The sequence below is a fragment of the Thamnophis sirtalis genome, unplaced genomic scaffold, assembly GCF_051295495.1.
Source record: "Thamnophis sirtalis isolate CommonGarterSnake01/CBP01778 unplaced genomic scaffold, rThaSir2_p1.2 scaffold_13, whole genome shotgun sequence".
NCBI lineage: Eukaryota > Metazoa > Chordata > Lepidosauria > Squamata > Natricidae > Thamnophis > Thamnophis sirtalis.
The window spans coordinates 59,245,536-59,273,053 of record NW_028261393.1 but is presented as its reverse complement, the minus strand read 5'-3'; the positions used below and the strand labels follow the sequence as shown (position 1 = coordinate 59,273,053).

Below are 27,518 nucleotides of genomic sequence, written 5' to 3'. Positions count from 1 at the left end.
GATAAAACAATACAAAGCTGTTTCAGGGCAGAGCTTTTCAAACTTTTAACATGGGTGGATATTTATAATGTTCTGTTTGGGTTTTATTTATATCTGTTTGCAAAGGGAGAGGGAAAAATATCCGGAAAATGCACTTGGAGCAAAATAAGGCTCGGGATGGTTTTGTGTGAAAAAGAAAGCCATGTTTGCAAATTCATTTAAAACCAAGGGCCTGCAGGGACCAGGCGAGGCGGGATGGGAAGGGCTGATTGCCGGGGATGCGCTCACTTCCGCTCACATCTCTGCGGTCAGTAGTCAAGACAAGCTGGATGGGTGGGTGGGAGGTATTGCAGTGGCGGTGACTTCAAAACCGGGTCATAAGTAGCTTTTGGTGGAGCAACTTATCTTCAAACCATCGCTAAAGTGACTGTAACCACAACTAGATGTTGTGTACACACACACACACACACACACACAAACACACAGACAGCTCAGAACTCTAAAAGCACTCAGGAATAATCATTAAATGCAATAGGATTTACTTTGTAGTAAACACCCAGAGGTTCTCGCAGTTACAACTGGAACAAAAAACAACCTGTGCAAAACCAAAATTCAAGCAGAGACATCTGCGACCAAAATTATACAGTCATTCCTGAATCCTTAGGAAAAACAATTGCTAAATAATTCAGACTTTGTAAAAGACTGTCAGGTTAGTCTGTGGTAGCAAGAAAAAAAAAGTCAGGAAGAATCCATTTGACCGGCAAATTTTTAAAATTAAAAAGACAAAAGCTTTTAGGAAATATATATTCTCCAGCAAAGGGGCTGCTCGGTCCCTCCTGATTTGTGAATATTTTAAGCTTCACATTAACTGGATTCGTTTTAATGCAACGGTTCCAAATAAAGATTAAATTAAATAATAATTCTCAATTTAAAAGGACGCTGTGACGAATAAACACACGTCTACTTTGTCAAATTCTATCACAATATATAGACAGGGGCCTCCGTGGCCCATAGAACTCCCTGGGATTTCCGAAGGAAACCTTGCTTGGCATTGCCCTCCTGATGGTCTCCTGTCAGGCACTGAGCACTGAGTTTCTGCTTTGCAGACCAAGATGGGAGCAGTTGGGAGATTATTGCAGCTTAGAAAAAGGGGGATTTTTTTTTCCCTTTTCTTTTTTCCATTCAAGAGGTGGGAAGAGCTTTGAGACCTGAGAATTTAAGGCCCTCCGTAAAGTTCGTTTTTGCCTTCGGGCACAATCAGTGGGAAGGAGAGAGTGTGTGTGTGTGTGTGTGTGTGTGTGTGTGTGTGTGTGTGTGTGAGAGAGAGAGAGAGAGAGAGAAGGCCTCGGATTGCAAGGGCATTTACACCCCCCCTTCACTTCGTCTGAGTGAGGAAGAGAAAGGTTAAAATGCTCCGGATGCCTTTAAGACGCGCCTTCAAGGAGGTCATGGCTAGGAAGGGAAGCTGGGCTTTGTTCTCCAGAGGAAGGACGGCCAAGATCCACCAGCACCAGGCAGGACCATCGGGGCTCACCTGTAATGAAAAAAAGGCACACCTGCTTCAAACCTGTAGGACAGGGGTGTCAGAAATTAAGGCCTGCAATGGGGGCTGCAATGTGGCCCCGTCTACACCAGGGGGTGGGATTCAGCCACTTTACACCGGTGCTTGCAAGGACTGGCTGGCCCCGCCCACCCCTCCCCACCCCTCCCCTGAGTCTCCCAGCGGCCAGTTCATCACGCCAGGTAACTGCCCAGGTGGAGGCTCTGGGAGGGCGAAAAACAGGCCGCCCGGACGTCCGGAAATGGGCCTGCTTCTCGCCTTTGGAACACGGGGGAGGCCGTTTTCGTCCTCCCGGAGGCTCAGAAAAAGCCTCCAGAGCCTGAGCAGGATGAAAAATGCACCTACCCGAAGTACCGAAAGTCCAGATATGGGCCTGTTTCCGGCCTCTGAAGCCCGGGGAGCCTGTTTATGCCCTCCCGGAGGCTCGAGGAAAACCTCCGGAGCCAGGGGGGGGTGCAAGAGACCGAGTAGGCCATGCCCTCCATGGCCATACCCACCTAGCATTCGGGCAGAGAACAGGTTGCTAACATTTTTCAATCCCACCTCTGGTCTACCCAGTGCAAAGAAGAAACATGCCAGCAATTTGGGGAGTGGCATCAAGCTGCCCAAGCCCACCCAGTTGGCCACATCCATCCTGCCCCCGAGGTCAACCACAGCTCTGATGCGGCCCTCAATAAAATTGAGTTTGATGCTCCTGCGGTAGGAGATGACTGGGCTGGGGCAGGAGGAGGGTCAAAAGTGTCATCAGTCACGAGTCCCTGTGCATCCCCACGAGATCCACGTCCAGCCCACCTTGAATGTCTTCCTTATCCCCTGCTCATTTCCCTTGACTTTTAGTTGGACAGATTCTTGTAGTGAGCTTAAGCTTTCGGTACATCTTGATACTTGTTGGAACCGCCTTGAATCTCCCGATTTCCAGCCCTGTGGTATATGCATTACTTGCCACCAGTGGTGCTTAATTTACAACTATTTGCTTAGCAACCGTTCAAAATTACTACGACGCTGAAATAGTGATTTACAACCATTGCAGCATTCCCCAAGCGATCGAAATAAAGGCAATTGGCAACCAGCGTGTATCTACAATGGGTTGCATTGTCATGAGGCCACGTGATCAGCAATTCAAGACATTCCGACAAGCGGAGTCAATGGGGGAAGCTGGATTCTATTAACAACAGCATGATTCACTTAACAACCAGGGGGGAAAGGTCATATAATTGTGCACTTAATCATCATCTTGTTTACCAATGGAAATTTCAGTTGTGGTTGTTGGTCGTGGACGACGATTCCTAACACTCTACCCGGCACAGAGGACATCCTGACTAGGATAAGGCTGGCTTTGCAAAGCTTCTTGTTGCGGCCTCTTGGCCACCGGCCCCTGCAGCAGCCGAGTCAGAGGAGGAGGAGGAGGAGGAGGCAGTGTGGGAGTCAGGGTCAGCATCAAGGCAACCTGAGAGCTCCGAGGGGGAAGAGGGAGTGGAGCTGGCAGAGAGAGAGGGGGGGGGGCAGAGGCAGAGCCTGGACCATCCGTCAGCCCTCAGATGGAGAGTCAACCGCCCCCAGGTCTGTAGGTGGCTGATGAGGAAGAGGAGGAACAGCCGGGCCCAGTGCCTGACACGCAGATGCACAGAAGGCAGAGGAGAGGAGAGCAGTGGAAATCTATGGGCTGGTCCTTGGGACAGAAGAGCCACCACTGCTAGCGAAGCCCCACCCGAGCTCTGGGGACAAACAGCAGGAGGCGGAGATGAATAGATGTGGCAGAGAACTACTCAGCCCCCTGCCAGAAGGACTTGTTATCCTGCGGTGAGAGAGAAACTTTTTGCCGGGGCTGCCGGCGCTCCTAATAAAGGAATCTTTGGGTTCACTTCAGAAGGTTTGTCGTGTTTGGGGAGCTGGGTCAGAACCAGGGGTGGGTTTCTCGCCCCGTTCCAACCGGTTCGGTTGGAACGGGGCCGGCAGCGTCCTCGCGCACGCACGCATGCGTACTAGTGTCTGTGCGATGCTCCAGCTGCTCCTGGAGGATCGCGCAGGTGCTGTATGCGTCCTGCGCATGCGTGGAAGCGCAGAACTTGTCAAAACCGGGTAAGGAGCGGGCACGCGGGTGGGCCCTTCGCCATTCCCGGAAGTTACTTACTTCCGGGTTCGCCGACCAACCGGTTCGCAGGGACCGCCGTGAACCGGTTGAAACCCACCCCTGGTCAGAACACTCAGGAGTGAGCAGAGTTAATTCTGTGCTTGCTCATCGTACCTGTGGGTCTGGTTCTTTAACAGGCATTGGACCGAAATGATGGATAATGCGTACTCTGAGTGAAGATTTCAGAGTGTTGAACCAGGTGCGGGCCTGATCGTACACGGCACTGTGGAGAATCGTCAAGTATTCAGAGGCCTCTCCCTGGACCTGAAACGGGCACAGAACAGAGCAAAAGTTTAGGCTGGAGCTGGAGATACAGGGGAAGGAAGAGAAATAATTTTTTCCCAGACATGTTTAGGATAATAACGATAGGAAAATGATGGTTGGCCAGGACTCTGCTGCCCTACCTCCCAGGGTTATTGCTCCCTCCCCCAAAGTAAATCTCTCTCTATAGAAACGTCTGTGTATGTTCCAGCATAACTCTGGAACGCCTCGAGCAATTTCAAACAAACTTGGTACACAGATGACTTACTCTCTGGAAAGAAATACTGTGGGGGTAAGACACCCCTAACACCCCTCGGGCATTCTGTTAAGATGCAGCCTGTTGTACCTTAAAATGGCTTCTACTGTACTACTGTAAAATAGACTACTGTACAGCGCAGTGGAGTTGCCATGGTAACAGCTTCACAATACTCCACAAGGGGGCTCCCTCTGGTAAGGGGGAAAATCCAACGTTAGAAATTACGTTTGGTCTGGACATTTTCCCCCTATAAATAAATACCCGGGCAATGCCGGGTTATCGGCTAGTAAATTTAAAAACAACACATGTAGTCCTTGACTTCCAACAGTTCACTTAGTGACCGTTTAAAAGTTACAATGTGGCACTGAAAAAAGGGCATTCAGGATTGTTTTTCCACAGTGATGATCTTTGCAGCATCCCCATGGTCACGGGATCAAAATTCAGACGCTTGGCAACTGACTTATACTTATGACGGTTGCAGCGTCCCAGGGGTCAGACGCTTGGCAACTGGGTTACATTTAGGGCCGATGGCTGTGTGTCACGTGACCCCCCTCTGGTGACCTTCTGACCGGCAGAATGGATGGGGGAAGGCAGATCCTCTTAGAAAGCCCAGTTACTAACAACTCACCAACTGCAGGGGATTCGCTTAAGAGCCACGGGAAGAAAATTCGCAAAATGGAGACAAGAGTTGGCAGACAAATGAAAAACGGAAATGTTGGGCTCAATTGTGGCCCTAAGTTGAGGACTTCCCGGATTGACAAAAAACCAAAAAGCCTTTGGAGTATGTGTGTGTGTGTGCACGCACACACACATTCATGTGCCTCTTACAACTATGTCAGACAGGTGACCTTCTCCCCCCCTTCTGTTGTGGCCGCCAGCGGATCTGGCAGCAGATTCGGACAGTGAGGAGGAACCTGGGCCAGTCCTGGAGTCTGGGGAAGGCTCTGAGGAGGGCTCTGCGTTGGAGGCAGAGAGGGGGCCAGGGCCATGTGCCAGCCATCAGCTGCCTTCGGAGACAGACATCAGTGAGGTAGAAGAACACAGTGTGCGCATATTTAGAGTGGCCAGACAAAAGGACCAGCTAAAGAACAGGGGTCGACTTGGGAGTAAGGCCACAGGTGGATGGTGAATGGCCCCTCCCATAGGGAACAAAGGGGGAGCAAAAGGGGAGTGGAGTTTGCAGGAGACAATGAGTTCATTCCTGGATTCTTGCCAAGTACTGAGGCGTCTGAAAGATATCGGCCTGGCCACGCTCCAAGCCTAACGAAGGTCAGTAATTGTGAACTGTCTTGAAAGAAGGTGGGGAAGACTTTGCAGGAGAGGAATTCACTGTAAACTAAATAAAAAGGGTTTATTGGGATGAGGACTCGGCTTCGTGCTGCTGGGTGAGAACACCTTCTACCTTTGACCCACCTTCTTGTCTTCAATGTACTCGATATCCGCTGTGTTGTAGCCGTCACACTTGCTGTGTTGTAGGACCTTAAACCGCCTCTTGCCGATGCTATCCACCACGGAGCGCCCGTCGGTGAAGACCTCCACGTTCCTTATCTCTAGGATGCATCCGTAATCTGCGAACCTGTTTGCCAGAAGAGTGGAAGCCAAGAGAAGAGGATGAATCCGAGATCTGCACGCGGCTCCCGTGAAGCCACACACCTCACTGCCTCGGGCATCAAGTGCTAGCTGAAGAAAAGCCGCAACTGGCTAAGTTAGGTGTGAGCTCTCCAATTATCTGTCTTTATGAGAGGGATGACGACCCTCATGGAGGGAGGAGGAGGAGGAGCACTGTGGGATTCATGGTGCTCTCTGAGCTTGCTTGTTTTCTGGCAGACATTTCATGACCTAACTATGTAACATCATCAGTGCTAGAAGGGAGTGGAGTTTGCGGGAGGAGGAGGAGGAGGCAGAGTAGTAGTAGTAGTAGTGCTTAATTAAATCTCTACCTGGAGAAACCAGAAGATGGTGAGTTCTAGTTCTGCCCTAGGCATTGAAGGCAGCTGGGCAACTTAGGGCCAATCACCAGGAGACTGTGAATCCTAGTCCCACCTCAGCTGGGTGACTTTGGGCCAATCACCATGAATTTTACTCCCACCTTAGCTATGGAAACCGGCTGGGTGACTTTGGGCTAGTCATTCTCGCTCACCCCAACCCACCTCACAGAGTTATTGTTGTGGGGAAAAATAGGAGAAAGAACGAAGGTATGTTAGAAAGGTTTGCAGCCTTGAGAGACTTGTAAAAATAATAAAGGCGGATTATAAATAAATAAAATATTAGGGACTTTTCAAAAATGTCAATATTGGGAGGGTGAGTAATTTCACTTATAATTTTCCAGTCCTTCTCCTACTATTTGAATTTAATTTGAATGCTACATCGCTTAGTTAACTGGAAATATGAATTCAGTTTTCTTCTCTTTGAAGAATGATGTTGGAAAATGGCCGGCTAGGTTGGGAGGAGCCAGGCGAGGGTCTAGCTGGGAATCACTGTGTAGTCACAAATGGCAGAAGCTTGACCTCCCTGAGATGCAGGAAGACTTAACTGGCCATTAATGTGGAGAGATTCTTGCATACAAAGTTAGTGACTACCATTATTCCCAAGGGGCTCCTGTTGCACCTGGCCCTGAAACTGAATCACGTGGCCTCAGTTCTGATGTCCATCATAGGCTACTTACCCTTTGACGGGATCTCTAATGCACATGCCAAACTGCCTGGTGCCCGTCTCCATACATCTCCGAACCATCAGTCGGTAGCAGGGCTCAAAGATGTGCAGAGGGCAAGGAACGGTGGGGTAGGCCATCGTGCAGACAAAGATGGGGACATTCTTATTCAAGCTGCAGTGAGAAACTTTGTATGAAACAAGTACCACGCTCGCTTGCTTGCAAGATAACTCATGAAGGATTAAATACTTATGCATTTGCAGTTTTGTCACACTCTTCCATAAGTAGATTTCCCCCCCTTCAAATTGCACAGCATTATGTTTTCTCCGTGGCTGTGAAAGTTGGACCATAAGGAAGGCTGAGCGCCAAAGAATGGAGGCCTTTGGACTCTGGTGCTGGAGAAGAAGACTCCTGCATTGAGTCCCTTGGACTGCAAGGCCATCCAACCGGTCAGTCCTAGAGGAGATCCACCCTGGCTGCTCTTTAGAAGGCCAGATCCAGAAGAGGAAACTCAAAGACTTTGGCCACCTGATGAGAAGGAAGAAGGACTCCCTGGAGAAGAGCCTCATGCTGGGAAGGATGGAGGGCAAAAGAAGAAGAAGAAGGGGACGGCAGAGAAGGAGGTGGCTGGATGGAGTCACTGAAGCAGTCGGTGTGAGCTGAAATGGACCCCAGAGGATGGCAGAGGACAGGAAGGCCTGGAGGAACGTTGTCCAGGGGGTCACGATGGATCGGACACGACTTTGCAACTAACAACAACATTTCCTCTAGATCAGTGTACCCCAACCTTTGTCATTTTAAGATGTCTGGATTTCAACTGCCAGAATTCCCCAGCCAGCCTGCTGTTTTTACCCCGTTTCCCTGAAAATAAGACCTTCCCAGATGATAAGCCCAATCGGGCTTTTGAGCCCATGAGCTAAAATAAGTCCTCCCCAAAAATAAACCCTCCCTGAAAATATTGCAACACAGCAGCAGCCATGAAGTGACCATACTCGCCGCTTCCTACACCTCAAAAATAATAAGACCTCCCCAAAAATAAGGCCAAGTGCTCATTTTGGTGGTCAAAAGAAAATAAGACCCTGTCTTATTGTCAGGGAAACACGGCAGTGGAGAATCTGATGAAGTCCACAACCCTCTTTTAAAAAAAACAAACCACTAAATGCATAATATAAAATGGTGATACTAAAGTTGTAATGTTCCCCCCAAATTTAAATGTCCATTGAGCCTCAGAGGGTTTATGGGCCCCACTCCATGTCAATACCAACCCCCAACCTCTTCCTTGAAAGATAACTTATCAGTTTGGGCGGGTTGAAGTCCACACTTCTGAAAGTCACCAAGGTTGAGAAACTCTATTTTAAGAGCTTCAGATACCAGAAGGTCCCCTCCGCACGCAGCTACCTAGCCCGAAGCAGAATATTGAAAGCAGGAATCATTTGAAACGCCTTTTATCACCCAAACTATTTTTAACCTAGTCCTGCAGCCACAAAAGGATGTCAACTCCAGCTGAGCTGCCAAATAATTTGTTTCCTCATGATTGCAGGACAGAGAAAACTGGGGTGACCTACTTGGAAAATTCAGCCATCTCTTCTTCATTAAGCTTTTTTCTTTCGGCGAGTTCTGCTGGAAGGTACTTGGCGATCAATTGCTCCATCAACACCGTCTTGCAAAGTTTCTTCATGGCCAGGCACTGGGTGAGAAAGAGAGACCGTTCAGAAACCTCGGGAGGGAAGGTGACACAGGAGCCACCACCCAGAAGGCAATTTTTGGTGGTTCCATCCTTATTCACCTGGACGGGCTAATGCCACGATGGCAAACCTGTGGCACGCAGAGCCATTTCTGAGGGCCTGCGAGGCTTTGCCCTGTCGGCTCCAGCATGCGTGTGTGTGCTAGCCAGCTGATCTTCAGCTGTTTTTTGCCCTCCGGAGGCTACCCTGAAGCCTCCCAACAAAACAAAACCTCCCAACGCGCAAACCGGAACTTCGGGAATGGACTTCCGGTTTGGGCGTTGGGCTGTTTTTCACCCTCCGAACGCTTCAAAAAGCCTCCTTGAAGCCTCTGGAAGGAGAAAAACGGCCCAATGGGCAACTCGGAAGTCTGTTCCCGAATTTCCGGTTTGCGTGTTGGGCCGTTTTTCGCCCTCCCCAGGCTCCTAGAAAGCCTCTGGAGGGCAAAAAACGGACCTACGAGGCCCACTGAAAGTCAGAAAACAGGCTGTTTGCAGCCCGCCGGAGTTGGCGGGGGAGACCGTTTTCACCCTTCCCAGGCTCCAAGAAAGCCATGTGTGCATGTGTGGGGCAGCAAAGGGGTTCACGCATACATGCGCAGGGGGCACAGCGTGGGGAAGCACTAAATTATGGGGGTGGGCACGCGAGTGCGTGCGATTGCAAGAGTTGCCGAAGTGCTGCTCACCCACTGGCTCCCACCCTACGACCTTTGCCTCCTTGCAGCAAACAGCAAACAGCCTGGTTAGCTTCAGCACAGCCTGATTTCACACAAGCAACATTGGTGGTTGGACTGGCCTCCCGGAACACCACCGATCACTGTTCCAGGAGGTGGGGATCACCACCGCCTGTCGCTGCCCATTGCCGCTGCTGCCTATCGCTGCCTCCACGCAACCCGTTTTTGGGCTCCGTGCACCCCATTTTCTGCCCGTTACAGGTGGCAGGGATCACTCCTGCTTGGAATAGGGCAAAAATGGGGTGCATGGAGGTGGCGATAGGCGGCAGTGATGATGGGTGGTGGTGATCCCTCCCAGACTGGAACAGCTGATCAGCGGTATTCTGGGAGGCAGCTCCAACTGCCAATCAGCTGCTTGTGCTAAATTAGGCTGTGCTGAAGCTGACCAGCCGTTTGCTGCGAGGAGGCAAATTTCTGGGAGGCAGATTTTTTTTTTTCTTGTGCCAAACAGGCTGTGTTGAAATTGAAACGGGCTGTTTGCTGCAAGGAGGCAAAGGCAGATTTTTCCCCCCTTGTTTTCTTCCCCAAAAGCTAGGCGCGTCTTATAGTCTGAAAAATACGGTACCTCTAAGAGGCTGTCTTTGCACAAGGGGCACTCTGGGTTGTGATCCAGGCATCGTTCAAGGCATCTTAGGCAAAAGGTGTGTCCACACGGCGTGGTGACAGGTTCATAGAAGAGCCTATGGGGGAGAAAGGCAAATCTCAGAAGTCAGAAGAAATCACAATTTCAAACACGCGAAGACACGAAAGCACGACATCTGACCTCAGGCCAACAAAAGCATTGTGGTAGATGAGCTTGGTCAAGCCGGTCAAGGCTTCCGGTGGACCACAACACTCTTCTCCGGGATAAGTGAAATCCACTCTCCTGGTTTTCCAGGTCTCCCTCTCCATTGGTAATTTGGGGTGGTTCTTCCCTTGAAATTATTTCTGTGACCTTGTGCTTCTCTCTTCGTTGTGAGTGTACAACGCCCTTTGTCTTAGGACGACTTAGGGAGGACGCATTTACCCGAATACAGGTGGGTTCCGGCCGTTAACGGAGCCTGCCAAATAGGGTCCCTAACGCAGGTGATCACGTGGCTAAGCTGGTTTTATGACTTTTGGGGAGATGGTTACACAAAAGCCGCCGGGGGTTAAGTGAGATCCGTTGTACACTGCGTGTTTATTAAACAGGCAATCGGCTGACTCCGCAAACCACTTAGAGAGGCCCGTAAACTCTGACTCTGGGCTGCTCACGAGAGTAAAAATGGTGGTGTATTTGTGACGGAAATGTCATCAATCACAGACATGTGACTGTGGGACGCTGCAAACAGTGATAAATGCGAGCTGGTTGCAGAGAGCTCAAAATGCAGTTATGTAACTGCAGGTGTGTGTTTGGTTTTTGTGGTTTAAGGCAGGACTAGAACTCACTACCTTACAGATTCTAGCCTGCTGCCTCAGCCACGAGAGCAAACTTTCAAATCACAACCGTCGATTCTGCTCAGAGGGACTAGAAGACCTCCAAGCTGCCTTCCAACTTATTTGTTGCAAAAAACCTGAAGACGATGCAACCAAAATGCTTCGGGTGTGGTTTGTTTGTTTGTTTTGTTTTTGTTTTTGTTTTGTTTTATTTATTTATAGGCCGCCCTTTTCCCTGAGGGGACTCAGGGCGGCTTACAATCAAAAAGGAAGGGGAGTGTAGGACAATACGAAAAAAGAAATGTGCACAAAGTAAATTAGACAATAAAACTCAACATTCACTCAGCATTCGGGAGGGGCGAAATAAGATTATCCCCAGGCCTGACGGGTTAGCCAGTTCTTGAGGGCTGTGCGGAAGGCCTGGACGGTGGTGAGGGTACGAATCTCCATGGGGAGATTGTTCCATAGTGTCGGAGCCGCAACAGAGAAGGCTCTCCTCCGAGTAGTCGCCAGTCGGCACTGACTGGCAGATGGAATACGGAGGAGGCCAACTCTATGCGATCTGATGGGACGCAGGGAGGTAATTGGCAGAAGGCGGTCTCTCAAATAGCCAGATCCACTACCATGGAGCGCTTTATAGGTGGTGAGTAGGACCTTGAAGTGCACCCGGAGACCAACAGGTAGCCAGTGCAGCTCGCGGAGGATCGGTGTTATGTGGGCGAACCGTGGTGCGCCCACGATCACTCGCGCGGCCGCATTCTGGACTAGCTGTAGTCTTCGGATGCTCTTCAAGGGCAGCCCCATGTAGAGCACATTACAGTATTCCAGCCTAGAGATCACAAGGGCTCGAGTGACTGTTGTGAGGGCCTCCCGATTCAGGTAGGGCCGCAACTGGCGCACCAGGCGAACCTGGGCAAATGCCCCCCTGGTCACAGCTGAGAGATGGTGGTCAAAAGTTAGCTGTGAATCCAGGAGGACTCCCAAGTTGCGGGCCCTTTCTGAGGGGTTTAAATTTTGTCCCCCCAGCCTGAGTGATGGTATGGTGGTCAAATTTTTGGGAGGGAAACACAACAGCCACTCGGTCTTGTCTGGGTTGAGTATCAGCTTGTTTGCTTGGTCTCTTCTTAGAACTGGACTAATGCTTTTGAACTGGCCTATCCATGGAAAAAACACACCAGATACCTCATGCACAGGGAACACTCCATGTCAGATGGATCCACACCATCAAAGGCGATGCAGTTTTCAGCATTGGGTTCTTCTTGCTCATCGCTTTCATCTACCAGAAAGGAGCGAAGGAGAAGGAAGAGAGAGAGAGGAGGAGAGAGAGAGAGAGGAGACAGAAGAGAGAGGAGGGAGGAGAGGAAAGAGAGAGAAGAGAGAAAGAGAGGAAAGAAAAGAGAGAGAGAGGAGACGAGAGAAGAGAAGGGAGAGAGAGAGAAGAGAGAAACGGAAGGAGAGAGAAAGAGAGGAGAGAGACCGAGACCAGTGCGATTGTTAGGGGGAAAAAAATAGGTAAACTTCATTTCCCCCCCCCACCCCCACTGAGATGTCTACATTGCAAATGTGCAACCATTCTAATGCACATTTGGTGCTTCAGGGCAACAGTGGTACACTTGCCAATTGAACATTAAATTCATTGAACTTCAGCAAACTGAAGAAGTTTCTTGGATGAGAAGCCAAACATTTCCAAGGAAAAAGAAAAACCCCAAAGTCCAGTTGCCTTTTGGAAAAAGCATCTTTGGGGCAACTGTCCCAACTGGATGATGATGCAGAATCTCCATAGATTTTCCTGGTCTGATTGACACCTGGCGATCTGACCCTTGCCGAGTGTGATTGCTTGTTAACACAGCTTACCCATTTTCGCTATTTTGGGGGGCAGATCCGAAACCGCAGCCGCTTCAGCCTGGCGTTTATTCTTTTGGGGTGTCTCTTGCTCAGCAACGGTCTCCCCGGGCGAGGAGGCATCTCTGCTTCCTTCCTGGCTAGGGAGAGGTTTTTCTGAGTTGTCACAGTTGGTCACATTCTGGTCTTCACAGGTTTCCTTGTCCATGTCAACCTGTGGCAAAAAGAAGGGATCGCCCGGGATCTGTTTTTGAGACTTCTCTGGGCAACATTTGTCCTCCAGATGCCACCAGGCGAGACCACGATGGCCTGTCACCTCACCTGACTAACATTAGGTAAAGGTTCCTCTTACACATCTGTGCTAGTCGTTCCCGACTCTAGGGGGCGGTGCTCATCTCTGTTTCAAAGCCGAAGAGCCAGCACAGTCCGAAGACGTCTCCGTGGTCATGTGGCCGGCATGACTCAATGCTGAAGGCGCACGGAGCGCTGTTCCCTTCCCACCAAAGGGGGTTCCTATTTTACTACTTGCATTTTTTTACATGCTTTCGAACTGCTAGGTTGGCAGAAGCTGGGACAAGTCACGGGAGCTCACTCCGTTACGCGGCGCCAGGGATTCGAACCGCCAAACTGCCCACCTTTCTGATTGACAAGCTCAGCGTCTTAGCCACTGAGCCAATGCGCCCTTGACTAACATTACCCACCAGAGTTTACATGAGTTTATGGAATCACAAACCAGCTGCTCTTTTTCAGTGTTGGACAAACGCTGACCCGTTTTCATTAAAAGGAAAAGAAAAAAGAAAACAGGCCATTCCTGCAACGGCCATTAAGCAAATGCCATAGTCGTTAAGCAAGCTCATAGTTCGCCATGGGCCGTATTTGCCGGAAATCAGAAGTAAAGACAGGTTTCTGGCAAAGACGCCATAAATCCAAAAGTACCAAAAGTCCCCATACAGCCTGGGAGAAACCAGCCTTAAGAGCAGGGAGTGTGAGTGGGATCCTGGGAGTCTTAGAAGGACAATCAGCTGAATAGGAGCCAGGCGTGTGCAGCAGCAGCAGCAGCAGCAGCCCAAAAAGCCAACGCAACCCTAAACTGCATTAAGAGAGGGATACAATCAAGACTAAGGGAGGTACTGATGCAACTCTATAAGGCCACACCTAGAATCCTGCATCCAGTTTTAGTCACCACACTATCAAAAAGATGTTGAGCCTCTGGAAAGAGCGCAGAGAAGACCAATCAAGGTGATGAGGGGACTGGAGGATGAAACAAATGATGAACTGGAACTAGGCATGGCTACTCTAGTGAAGAGAAGGAAGACACGATACCAGTATTCCAGTACTTGAGGGGCTGTAAGGGAGAGGAGGGGGTCAAAGTATTTTCCAAAGGCCAGACAGGGAATGATGGATGGAAACTGAGCAAGGGGAGATTCAACCTAGAAATAAGGAGGAATTTCCTGACAGTGAGAGGAATCAACCCATGGAACAGAAGTTGCCTTCATCACTGGAAGCTTTCAAGAAGAGACTGGACTGCCATCGGTCAGAAATGGTGTAGGGTCTTCTGCCTGTGCAGGGGGTTGGACTAGATGACCTACAAGATTCCTTGCAACTCTGTTAATCTGTATCTGGTTATGCAATTGTGGGGTGCTGCAAAACGCCATAAATGGTGCCTGGTTGCCAAGCACTCATATGCAGTCATGTGACCACATTGGGGGAGGGGAATGCCACTACCTTGCAACTTCAAGGTTGCAAGTCCCTTGATGGATGTCTAGTGTCATTTAGAATTGTCACTAAGGGAGGAGTCGTAAATTGAGGATTATCTGTAATCTGATTACATGTTCATCATCTTCCTTTAATGACCCCATAATCCCTTTCGTGGCGCAGTCCGGGCAAATAAATGGAGCTGAGTGTTTACTGGCCAGCTGCCCTTCCTGTCGCCAATGCGGAGTTTTGTTCAGCAGACAAATTCTCATTGTGCCCAGAAAGAGAGAAAGAAATATCCGCCTCCACCTAGGATCGAACTCACAGCCTCCTGATTTGTGAGGCGAGAGCTCCACTTCTAGGCCACTGCACCACAATCTGATTACACGTTGACTCTCTTAAAATATCTAATATTCCCACATGCAGGCCAAAGGTTTTTGCGATCAGCCAGCTTTGATCTTAGAGCTTCCTGCGATGCAGGTTAAGCCAAGCCACCATTGTGACTCAGTGCCAGGGGATGTTCACAAGGTCAGAGCGGGGCCTCCAAACCGAGTGTTTTCTTAACCAACAGATCCGCCAAACCAGTCCCAGATTTAATCCTCTGGCACCGAGCACGATTGTATGTTTTGGCATCCCAAGGCATCCCTGCCTGTCAGGCGGAGGTCAGAGACAATTACAAAGGTATGAAAATCATAGGTTAGTTGTCTCTGGCTTTTACAAAGTACGAAATTCCAAGCTCCTTGGTAACACACAGCCCGGAAAACGCCGACCTCAGAAGAGAGACCCCTCCTGAAATGCAGCTTCCTTTTGTGGCAGTCCAGGAAAAAGGAGGGAGAAAGCTGGAACAGTCTTCTTCAAAATGAAAAAGGTCTTCGGCAGTCATCACATAAGCCTCAGAGTGGAAAACAGATGATTCTCACATGTTACATCTTTTCCATCCTGCTCTACGGAGGGGGGAGTTGGATCTCCGACAGAAAGCCAGCTGCCAGGGGAACTGGAGCCGAGTCGGACAGTGAGGAGGTTGGGGAGAGCATGGGCCAGTCCTGGAGTCTGGGGAAGGCTCGCACGAGGGCTCTGCATCGGAGGAAGAGACGGGGCCAGGGCCGCCTGGCAGTTATCAGCTGCCTTCGGAGCTAGACAGCAGTGAGGCAGAGGAACAGCTGGAGCCTGTTCCCAGTGTGCGCATGCGCAGAGCTGCCAGAAGAAAAGAACAGCTCAGAAATCAGGGTGGACTTGGGAGTAAAGTCACAGGTGGAAGGTGATTGGCCCCTCCCGTAGGGAATAAAAGAGGAGCGAAAGGGGAGGGGACTTTTGCAGGAAACAATTCATTGGTTCGTTAGATTTGTTTCAGGAGTGTGAAGATCTGTCCATGAATCTCGGGGACTCTGTGCCCAATCTTTCCTTGCACTGAGCTGCGCTTGGAAAATATTTGCGTGGCAGCTTTCCAAGATAGATAAGGTCTGTGGTCATAAATATTCCTTTGAAGGACTGTTTGCCAGGCCTTGGCTGAATGTGAATGAGAGGAATTCACATTCGTTTAATAAAAGGGGTTTTGCTTCGTGCTTTTTGGGGAAGCCGAGGTCAGAACAAAGAGACCAGAAGCCTTTGAAATGGGGATTGACAGGCGGCTGATACATAGAAGCTGGGTTGACAAAGTCAGAAAGGAGGAAGGGATAAGCCCCCTGGGAAAGCCAAGGGAAATCATCAGAACCATTAAAAAAAGCTAAAGTTAGAACGTTTTGGACCTGTGATGTGACACCCAGAAAAATATGGCATCCGTCACTTAATCCTCCAGGGAAAGATTGAAAGTAAATGAGGTCCAGGCAGAAGAACAACATCAGGGCTTCAAAACCTAAGGGACCCGTTTGGACAAAACTCAGCAGCACTTTTTCATGCGGCTGTTGATAAAAATAGGATCGCCAATATTATTGCTAAAGTCTGATGATGGATATGAGAGGAGGAGGAGGAGGAGGAGGAGGAGGAGGAGGAGGAGAAGACGACGAAGAAGTACAACAGCAAAAACAAGGAGAAGAAGAAGAGGAAGAAGGAGAACAAGAAGAGGAGAACAAGAAGGAGAAGGTGGAGAACAAGAAAAAGAACAAGAACAACAAGAACAACAACAATAACAAGGAGTAAAACAAGAAGAAGGAAGAGAAGGAGGAGAAGAACAAGAAGAAAAACAACAAGAACAAGGAGGAGGAGGGGAACAAGAAGAAGAGGAACAAAAAGAAGGAGGAAGAAAACGAGGAGGAGGAGGAAGAAAACAACAAGAAGAAATAGGAGACCAAGAAAATGGTGGTGGAGGAGGAAAAGAAAGAGGAGGTGGGGAACAACAAGAGGAGGAGGAACAAAAAGGAGGAGGAGGAAGAGAAGAAGAAGAAATAGGAGACCCAGAAAAAGGTGGTGGAGCAGGAAAAGAAGAAAGAGGAGACCAAGGAGGAGGAGGAGGAGGAGGAGAAGAAGAACAAGAAGAAGAAGGAAAATGGTCATTACAAAAATATTAATTTTTTTGAGTGGAAAGGAAGAGTAACCTCAAAGCGGCTGGCATCACAATTGCTTGGCATGGTATCTTAAATCTGGTCTGGGGTCTCCCAATTAACAGACCCAAGGTGGTCTCTGTCTATGCTCAACAACTGAAAGTAGTTCCCTAATTCCTTTATTTTTTATGAAAGCCTAACTTCATTTTCAACCTTTGTCCTTTATCTCAGGGGGAAAGAGCAACAGCCAAATTCTGCAGCTTTGTTATCTGACGAGGCCAAGGAGACGTACTACTGCTTGTCTCCAAGTCCCTTGCGCTGTTGTGGCTTCACACCCGGCACACGGGCGGCAAAACCACAAGGTTGCATAAGTCTGTCTCTCTTGCCGATAACATGCCTCCTCTTCTTCCTTCTGTTTTTGCAAAATGACTCGGTAGAAATCTCTTTACAAAAACTGGAGATTATAATTTTGGAAAGAGGTCCGGATTTATTTTCCATCTTTATTATTTTTTTAAGGTAGTGAGTACACTTAGTAGCCCTTCTTCGTATTTTCCCCACAACCACCACCTTGTGATGCTATAGGGCAGGGGTCCCCAACCTTCCGAACCTCAGGGACCACTAAATCCATAATTTTAAGTCCCGCAGACCACTAATACAATCTACCTAATGACCGGCTGGGTGGGCGTGGCCAACTCGATGTCACGCACGTTGAGAGGCGCCTCACCACTCTACTTGCCATGCCTCACCTGCCCACCTGGGCTCCTGAGGGCGCCAACAGGAGGCAGTTGCTGGAGCAACTGGACTAGGGAAGGAAACATCTCTATTATGAAAGTTTACTATCAGTCTGAGCCAGCAAGACGTGGATTTCAAAAATGAATGTATCAGATTTGGAAGGTGAACCACACGGATTGTGATATCAGTGAACAAAGGCTAATGGACCAACGACGTGTAATTCTAAGCCACAAATTTTTCACTACAGCAGAATTAATAAGAATTGAAGAGAAAGCAACTAATGGTCTGAGGATACCAACAAAGAAGAATAACATCAAGAATGATTTGCAGACTCAAAAGCAAACTGAGGAAGAAAGGGAGGAAGAGGATGGTGAAATGGATGAAGATAAAGAACAAGGAAGCACTGAAGAACAAACACCAACAGATATTGCTCAATTAGCTGAGAAACAAACCAGCTGATGTATGCAGCAGCCTTCATAACCACCAAAGAATTGGGTTTGAAAATACAAAAGAACCAAAGAGGCAAGAAGAGGAAGCCTAAATGGAAAATTCGGTTGGAATTGAAGTTCAAAAAATTTCGTGGAGACTTGAAGAACCTAAGGCAAGGTCAGCTAAAGAACAAGCAGGTCAAAAGCAGCCTGGAAGCAAGATACGATTTGGAGAATAAAGAGATTGCGATAGTAATTGAAGAGCTGAAGCAGAGGGTTGTTGCCATTGCTGAAAAGATTAAAAGAAATGAAAACCAAGTAACTCAATTCAAGGAAAACTCACAGTTCAGAGCAAATCAGCACCAGTTTTATAAGAGCTTAGAAAGTGGAGATGGAGTAACAACAAATGAAAAGCCTGGTAAAGAGAAAGCTCGGAAATTCTGGAAGAATTTGTGGGAAAACAACAAGAAGCACAACAGAAATGCAAAATGGATCAAACAGATTGAGGATTCTATTAAAGCGCATAATAGCAGTAGACTTCCATAAAATGGAAGATGTGAAAATAACAAAAGAAAATGGTGCAAAGACAGTCAAGAAAAGTGAAGAACTGGAGTGCATCTGGACCAGATGAGCTACGTGGCTTCTTGTTAAAGGCACTTACAAGTGTGCACAAAAGATTGACACCCCAAATGAACCAGATCTTAAAAACACCTGAAAATGATGAATGGATGACAACTGGAAGGACATTTTTGATCCAAAAAGGAAAGGATCCTGGAAACTACCGGCCAATCACCTGTTTGCCAACAACATACAAGCTCCTTACTGGTATCATTGCAAACCAAATTTATGGATACTTGGAAAGAAATAACTTGCTTCCTGTAGAACAGAAAGGATGCTGCAAAAATTCATGAGGAACAAAGGACCAACTGCTGATTGACAAACTAATCCTAAAGAATTCAAAGAAAAGACGAACCAACCTGTTCAAGGCTTGAATAGTCTATAAGAAAGCATTTGATTCAGTTCCCCATAGCTGGATCAAGAAATGCCTGAAAATCTTTGGCATCAGCAGAAACATTCAAAAATTCATGGAAACTTCAATGAACCCCTGGAAAACAAAGCTTATAGCTAATGAAGTAGTACTGGGTGAAGCTGAAATTAAATGAGGCATTTTCCAGGGCGATTCCCTTTCACCCCGACAGTACAGTAGAAGCCATTTTAAGGCAGTACAGGCTGTATATTAACAGATTCCCCCCCCCCCCTCACAGTATTTGTTTCCAGAGAGTAAGTCATTTAGCTAGCCACACCCTTACTGGTTTAGGGTTAGGGTTTCGGACGTGGCCCTGAAAAAACAGAGCAAAAGAGCACATCGTCACCGTGTGGACAGCGGACGCAAAACCAGCATGGCGGGAGATGAGAATCAATTAGAGGTTTAGTGCTCCAAGCGACGTAAATACTTCTCTGCTTTCTCAACAGCATCAGAATACAAAAACACCCCATGATGTATGGCTCCGGCAACTTTTTGGAGTTTAAAACTCACCTTTAGCCAATAAGGCTGGAGTTCACAGGCCATTTTTACATCCCGTAACGCTTCCTCGTAGCATTTCAAAGTAGACTTGATTTGCGACCGGTTGCAATACAGCAAATGATCAGAAGGAGCTGTAAAACAGTGGTAAACATCGACTTAAATTGGTGGATAAACCTATTTATTTAAAATGGACGCCTAACATCAAAAACGTCATCAAAAAAGTACAACAAAGAATGTTTTTCCTGCGCCAACTCAGAAAACTCAAATTTCCCAAAGAGCTGCTGATACAAAAAGAGGACCGTGAAAATATTTACAGACAAACACCACCCCCCGCCCCCCCCGGGCATCCTGGACACAAATTGTTTCAACTCCCACCCTCTAAAACACTATAGGGCTCTGCACACCCGACCACCTAGACACAAGGGCCGTTTTCCCCCAAATGCCGTCACTCTGCTCAACAAATATTCCCCACAAAACTGTCAAATTATTTACCAAGACTGTATTACTATTACTATTGTTCTTCTCATCCTTCCTAATACCTATCTCTTCCCACTTATGACTGTAACTATGTTGCTTGTATCTTTACAATCGATATTGTTTCCTAGTACGATTTGATTGCTTATTAGTAACCTCTGGCGATCACTAAGTGTTGTATCTTCTGATTCTTGATGAATGTATTTTTTTTTCTTTATGTGAACTGAGAGCTTCTGCATCAAAGACAAATTCCTTGTGTGTCCAAACCCACTTGGCCGATAAAGAATTCTGTTCTGTTCTACTCCTCTTATTCGTTCTCGCTCAGGGCTATTCCACATTTTGGGCTTCCAGGGAATATATCCTTAAAGGAAATATTCAGGGGGAAAAATCTTTTCCTGGAGATTTAAAATTGTAAAAAAGTTTTTTTAAATGAACCAGAGAAGTGCTTGCTGGCTTTATTCTCCCTCTCCACTCCACCCTGGTGTTCCTCTAAGGGACTGCTGTTCTAAGCCATCCCGTTTCTCTTATATAAGCACTTTGAGGGTTGCATAAATGTGTGAAATGCCAAAGCAAAACAGCACCATAACAATCCCGGAAGCCAGAAGGGGGTGGGGGTGGGGGGAGAGAAAGAAAGAGACAGACAAAAAAGGAAAGCAATGTTGCAACTGCTACACAAAAAAAGGGGGGGGGAACATCGTAAAACTCTTTGTGCATACCTAAGTTTCACACACAGACAAAAATGCCAAACTGTCCGAATTTTCACGTTGTCCAATTTTTTGGGATGCTTTCCAAGTGTCAGGGAAATTCAAAGTTGGTGTTTGCTGGAAAGCACCCTGTTTTTTAAAAAAACCCAGATATTCTCTGATTTTTACAACTTTCTTGCTACCATTAAAAGACCCGCCCCCCCAACTCATCTGGACGGTCCCGGCTGAGGTTGGAAACCCGAGAGCAACGGACAGAGGAGGTCATTTCTGACCGTTTCCGCAAGGGTAGCCATCTTAGATTGCCGCAGTACAGCCAGAGTGAATGGTAGATGCTCAAGCCAGAAAGCTTTGGTCACAAGTGAGAAATCTCACAACAGAGAGGGATGGTGGGTTTGAAAAGCTGCACCAAGACCCCCCCCTCCCCAATTCGATTTGTGGTCCTGTGGTTTTCATTGTGGGTCTATTCCTGGCCGGAGAAGATGGGAATGAAAGACAGCAATGCAGTGTGACAAGCTCCAGTAATTCTCTTTTAAAGTACCGTTAACATTTGTGTGTCTGGATATTTTTTTCCCCCATCCTTTGCAGGATTATGATCGGAAACTTCGGAAACGAAATGGCTCACTCACTAAAATCTTTGGGGCCCCTCTGCCATTTTTTACAACCTAGACCAGGGCAAACACTTCTGTTGCTAAGTGAGAAACAGGTAACACTTGCCCCGTTTCTAATAAGCCGCAGTCCTTAAACGAGTCACAGTCGTTAAACGAATCTGGCTTCCCCAACTTGGCTTGTTAGAAAGTCGAAAAAGGGGATCCCAGAACCCACCACCCCAGGTGACACTGCAACCGCCATGAATTGTGAGTCAGCCTCCAAATATAAATCACACAACTGTGGGAATGCTTCCATGGTCGTAAGTGTGAAAAATAGTCATAAGTCATTTTATTTTTCAATGCTGTTGTAACTTCGGTCACTAAGCGAACTCTTTGTTAAGTCAAGGGCGGCCTGCATTTAACGCCACAATCTGGCACAACCGATCTTAAAAACCCTCCTTTTATCCGTCGATCCAATAGACAGTAAATCCCACAAGGGAGAATATTTGCCGGTTGGAACAAGGGGCCCTTTTGTGCTCTCTGAGCTTGGTGAGATTTTTTGTGGTGGGGGTGGGGTTAGAGGTTCGGGTAATCAAACGTTTGCAAGAAGGGAATGGATAGGTTAAGGTGAAAGATAAAGGGTAAAGAAGATGCAAAATATTTTTTAACATGGGGTTTGTTTGTATCCATGATTAGATATTAGAAGTAGAAATTAGAAGCTGGACTAATGCCAATATGCAGAAGTAAATATTATTATTATGCATTAGAAAATTGATTCAGACGATACACTATTTACTAAGCACTTACGTATGTAAAAGAAAAATCTGTATATATGTAAAGAGGAATCTTTATATCATGTATGTATGTATGTATGTATGCATGCATGCATGCATGTATAAAGGTTCCCCTCATGCTTCTTGTTCCAGACTCTGGGGGGGGGGTGTGCTCATCTCTGTTTCAAAGCCGAAGAGCCAGCGCTGTCCAAAGACGTCTCTGTGGTCATGTGGCTGGCATGACTCAATGCCGAAGGCGCACGGAACGCTGTGACCTTCCCACCAAAGGGGGTTCCTATTTTTTCTACTTGCATTTTTTACGTGCTTTCGAACTGCTAGGCTGGCAGAAGCTGGGACGAGTCACGGGGGCTCACTCCGTTACATGATGCTAGGGATTCGAACCGCTGAACTGCCCACCTTTCTGATCAACCAGCTCAGTGTCTTAGCCACCTAGCCACACACAGACATCTGCGAGAAACCCACCAAGCTCAGAAAGCAACCGAAGATTTCCGATCCGCCAGTTGAAAGCACGAGTGGGGCAGGTTGGGGAAAATGTGCCAACTGGAGAAGAAACATCTGGCCAGCCAGAGACCTTGGAGGAAGGAATCAACAACAGGTTGTTGTAGGACACGGGGCAGAGTGACCTGCTGTTGATGTCTGAGGTCTCAAGGTCTTCTCTTCTTCCCCCACCCCTAGTTATACAACTGTTAACGAGGGGGCAAGACACTCGGTCCAAGCCAGCTTATGCAACCAGCTGTCCTCCTGACCTATTTGGGGTTCGGATTTAAAGAGAACAGACTGCAATTCAACTCTGGGCAAAGAAAAACCCATTTCACAGATGTGGGGAATTAGTAGCAACAGCCTCCTTCTGCTGGTGCCAGACACTAACAAGATGCATTGATTTGCTCACACCTACAGTACGCGACACGGAATCATGGCTTATTGGGAAGAATAGAACAGAACAACAGAGTTGGGGGGAACCTTGGAGGTCTTCTAGTCCATCCCCCTGCTTAGGCAGGAAACCCTATACCACTTCAGAGAAATTGTTCCAACCTCTTCATATATATATATATATTCTTAAAAACTTCCAGTGTTGGAGCATTTACAACTTCTGGAGGCCAGTTGTTCCATTTATTGTTCTCACCGTCAGGAAATTTCTCCTTAGTTCTAGGTTGCTTCTGAGGTTATTGGTTTGAACCCAGGATCGTGGAGGTTTATCGCCGGTGTTTCTCCGGTGCTCCATTCCAAAGATCAGTGTGAGACCTGAGAAACCTGAGTGACAATCTCCCTTCCAAAGGAGCTTTCCTACAAAGTCCAGCCCCAGAAATCACCACTAAAAGTTGGGAAAGCGTCTTCTCCACTTTTGGGAGCTCAGGACTGTCTGCATTCAGGTATTTGAAGCCGGCCAATGATCCAGTGACTGTTTCTATGGCAAGTTTTGGATGGTGTGTTCTGCATTTAAGCCTTGAATGGAGGCCTCCTAGAAAACCTGGGCTAATTTGAATTATGGTTTCTATTCTGCGCCATTGGCCCGAAGGATATAGGGTTTCCTGCTTGAGCAGGGGATTGAACCAGATGACCTCCAAGGTCCTTTCCAAATCTGTTATTGTGTTAATAATATCCTTTTGGTTGTTATCTTGCTGTTGTTCTGGGTGCAAGGCAGAAAATATGAATTGCACAAGGAAGAGAAGTCAAAAGATGTTTGAGGAATGCTTGTTAAACTCAATCAAGAGCCGCAGGTCAAACCCGGATCTGGGGAAGTGGGATCAAACCTCTGTGAAGACCATGGTTGGTTTGTTGGTCTGTTTTGGGGGGGACAAACTCTGCAATCTATGCATTCATAATAAATAACGTTTTTTGGCTTTTACACTGATTAGGAGTAGCATAAATTATCAGTTTAGGGGAAAATTTCTCCAGACGTTATTACCTTCACACAGTTTACTGAGGTTTCAGCCAAGCCTGTTGTGTAACCTATCTTATCTACTTAGGGTTCATACAAACTCACAATGTTGGGCTAACGGAATAAGCCAGCCTACTATCATGGGTTGCCAATACAGGTAAGAGTTGGTATGGCATACAATGGTTGTCTGAATGTTACTTCCCTGCAGAGCGCAGGAAGGGCCTGGCGGTTAAAAGAATACAATTCACAGAGCAAGTGGGTCCTTTTGATGAAAGACAGAAAAACACTTGCAATAAAGGTGAATCCGAAGGAAAGTAAGGGGGGTGGGAGGCAAGGAAAGAGGAAAATGGAAAGGGACGGAAGGGGAAAAGGGAAATAGCTGAGCAACTGAATAATTCTATGGAAGGTTGCCAACTTTTTTCTTTTTAGAAATTAGGCAGGGATGCCTCAGACTGTGGGTCAGAGTGGCGCCAATCAAGAGACACAGCATTGCCTCCCATCAGTTCAACCGACTTTTTCCTCCCCGATTCTTACAAAAAGGAAAGTTAACAAAAGTTAACAAACAGGAAGCGGCAAGCCATGGCTACTCTTTTAAAAACCGACTGAGCAAAGCAGGTGGATTCCACCACCTAAAAACCCAGACAAAAAAAGCTGTTCGCAGCTGTTGCTCAGGGAAGCCCCTGCTTCCCCTGTTGAATTTCTGCCTGCTGGCAAAGGGCAGGAAAACAGAGACAGGGTTAAAAATCGCAAGTGGTCCCTTTTCTCCCCAGCTCAGAGGAGACCAAACAGTTATGGAAGGCTCCCAGATGAAGTTTTAAAGAAGAGATTAGACCACCGTTTGTCTGAACCGGTCTAGGGGTCTGCTGCCAGAGCAGGAGGGGTTGGACTAGAAGACCTCCAAGGTCCCTTCCAACTCTGTTGTTCTTATTCAAACAGGAAGGAAAGTCACGGGGTAAATAGGGGAACAGGTTAACCCAGGTGGGGTGAAGGCTTCACCTCCCCACTCCATTACCCGTCTGAAACGACATAGGATCTCCTGTCTGAGTAGGGGGTTCGACTAGACGACCTCCAAGGTCGCTTTCAACTCTGTTCTGCATTCAAAGGAGGAGGAAAGTTAACCCGGGTTTGTTGAAGGCTTCCCCCCCCCTCACCCCCGTCCAGTCATTCACCCACCCGGGAACTCATTCCCACCCGCCTCAAACGCCTTTTCCCTCCGCTTCCGAGTCAACGTCTGGCGGGCGATCCGCGTCACGTGTGAACGCCCCTCTTGAGCCCGTCCCGCACGCGGAGAGGCCCCCCGCGCAAAGCCACTCACCCAAGCGGAGGGCTTGGTCGTACTTCTCCAGCGCCGCTTGCAGCCGCCCTTCCTTGCACAACAGGTTCCCTTCGTGGCGGAGCCGCGCCGCTCGCACCTGCCGGGGGAAGCCCTTGGCCAACAGGTGGCCCAGGATGACGTTGACTCGCAGCCGGGACTGGACGATGCGGGCGCCGGGACAGAGGCTGCAGACGGCCCGCGGGCTCGGGTGGGCGGTGGCCGGAGTGGCCCCGCGGCGTCGCAAGAGCGCTCCGCCCGCCCGCCGCCGCCGCTCGGCGCACACTCGGCAGAAGGTGTGGCCGCACAGCAGCGAGACCGGGTCGCAGAGAAAGCCGCCGCACTGGCCGCAGCCCCAGACGCCCCACGGGCTCTGCCCGCCCGCCGCCGCCCGGGCTCCGCTCCCCACCAGGCGCCGCTTCAAGCGCTCCACCAATCCGCGCAGCGCCGGGAACCGGTGCAGCATCGCGGCCGCCGCCGTAGGAGGAGGCGAAGGCGGGCGAGAGGCCAGCTCAACCACGCCGCCGCCGCCGCCTCCGCTTCGGCCAGCCCAGGAGCTCCGGCCCCGGCGGGTGCGGAGCTGCGGCAGGCGGCCGTCGGGGTTCCTGCGGCGGCGGCGGTTGCTTGTGCCGCGGGGCGCCCCCGTGACCGGAGCTGCTGCTGCCGCCGTTGCTGCTGCTGCTGCTGCGGAACCGCGACCCATCCCGCCCAGCTGCTCTCACGCCCCCCTCTAGGCCGCCCACCCCGCGCGGGCCCGGCTTATATAAAGCAGGACGGGCGCTGATTGGCTGGCGGGCTCCGGACGGCGGCGCGGGATTGGACGGCGGCGCCGACGCCGAGGAACTGGTTACAAAACCGGACGCTTTGCCTTTTGTAACAGGCGCTTCTGCTGCGCGCGGCGGGGTCCGTGGGGGGGGGGGGCAGTTCTCCGTCGATGGGAAAGAGGAGGAGGGGGAAAGTGTTGCGTGTGAAAAAGACCCAATTCCCCCTTCTCCCCCCCCCAGGGCTGGTTGCGATCCTGAGTGGTCACTAAACAAACGGTTGTAAGGTGAGGAGGGGTTGGGGAGGGGCTCCATCGATGGGGAAGAGGAAGGGAAAAAGACCCAAGTCACTTTTTTCCCCAGGGCCAGATTGTGACTCTGTGGTCACTAAACGAATTTCGTGTTTGCATTTATGACGGCCACAGTGTCCGAGGCTCATGCGATCCTCTTTGGCCACTATCTGACCAGCAAAGTCAATAGGGAAGCCAGATTTGCTTAGGACTGTGCTACTTACTTAACAACTGCCGATTCATTTAATAACGGTGGCAAGAAAAGTGGTTAAAATGGGGCAAACCTCACTTAAACAATGTTTCACTTAGCAACAGAAATGTGGGGCTCAATTGTGATTGTAAGTTGAGGACTATCTGTACTACAGTAGTGGCTGAAATTGTAGAAACCTTTTGGGAAACGAATGCAGTATTTTTGACGTTTGATGGCTAATTACGCCCCCTCCCCCTTTTTTAGTAATACCATAAAATTATATATCAATGGAAAGATAATTTAATCAAGAATGTAATGCAATACCTTTCATGACGAATTTGCTATTAGAACAGCAGTTGTAAAGAAGGAAAGTGAAACCCGTAGAAAAAACGAGACATACAAAAATTATCACCAGGTCAGTTAATACTTACCTTTAACGTGAATTATGGTCTTACAACGTCTTCACCCATGGAGTGAACTAAGTCTTTTAGTTTTGCAGTTGTTATAATGTGAAACCAATATTGAATGATTGTTTCTATTCACTGGGTTTGATTGCTGGCTATAACTTTTCATAGAATACAGATAATTGAACAAACTTTGTTGCATTACATTCTTGATTAAATTATCTTTCCATTTATATATAATTTTATGGTACTACTCCAAAACCAAAGTGGTGCTACTGGCCATCACACCTCAAAAAAATAAAACTTTTCCCAAAAGGTTTCCACAATTTTGGCCACCATGATAGGTAGCCAGGCACGCGCTGACATCACAAAGCAGGAAAAACGGCCCTTAAAAACTTTTGTTTCCAACTTGGCAAACTTGAAGATGTGTGGACTTCAACCCCCAGAATTCCCCAGCCAATAGAGGAAGCGCCCATATCTGGCATCCTACCCAGGAAATTTTAGAAGTTGGAAGTCCACATTTATTAGTATCTCACTTTTTATTCTTACGAGTAACTCAAGGCGGTGAACACGCCTTCCTCCTATTTTCAACATAGCAACAACCCTGTGAAGTGGGCCGGTCCGAGAGAGGGAAGGGCTGGCTCAAAGTCACCCAGCTGCCTTTCATTTGTTATGGCAGAACTTGAACTCACCACCTCTTCCGAAGTCGCCAAGTTTGGAAAACACTGGTGTAA

General features: G+C 48.4%; 1 protein-coding gene across 1 annotated transcript; it reads right to left on the bottom strand.

The window, feature by feature from the left end:
• Positions 1-495: 495 nt before the first annotated feature.
• Positions 496-25,843, bottom strand: LOC106557005 (LON peptidase N-terminal domain and RING finger protein 3). Its single transcript, XM_014076095.2, has 10 exons — positions 25,143-25,843; positions 19,402-19,520; positions 12,545-12,746; positions 11,873-11,966; positions 9,861-9,975; positions 8,404-8,525; positions 6,854-7,012; positions 5,602-5,764; positions 3,786-3,935; positions 496-1,513 (listed from the first exon to the last, which is right to left on the bottom strand). Exons 1-10 carry the CDS (start codon positions 25,840-25,842, stop codon positions 1,355-1,357), a joined length of 1,983 nt encoding a protein of 660 aa, XP_013931570.2. The 5' UTR covers position 25,843; the 3' UTR covers positions 496-1,354.
• Between the last annotated feature and the right edge of the window lie 1,675 nt (positions 25,844-27,518).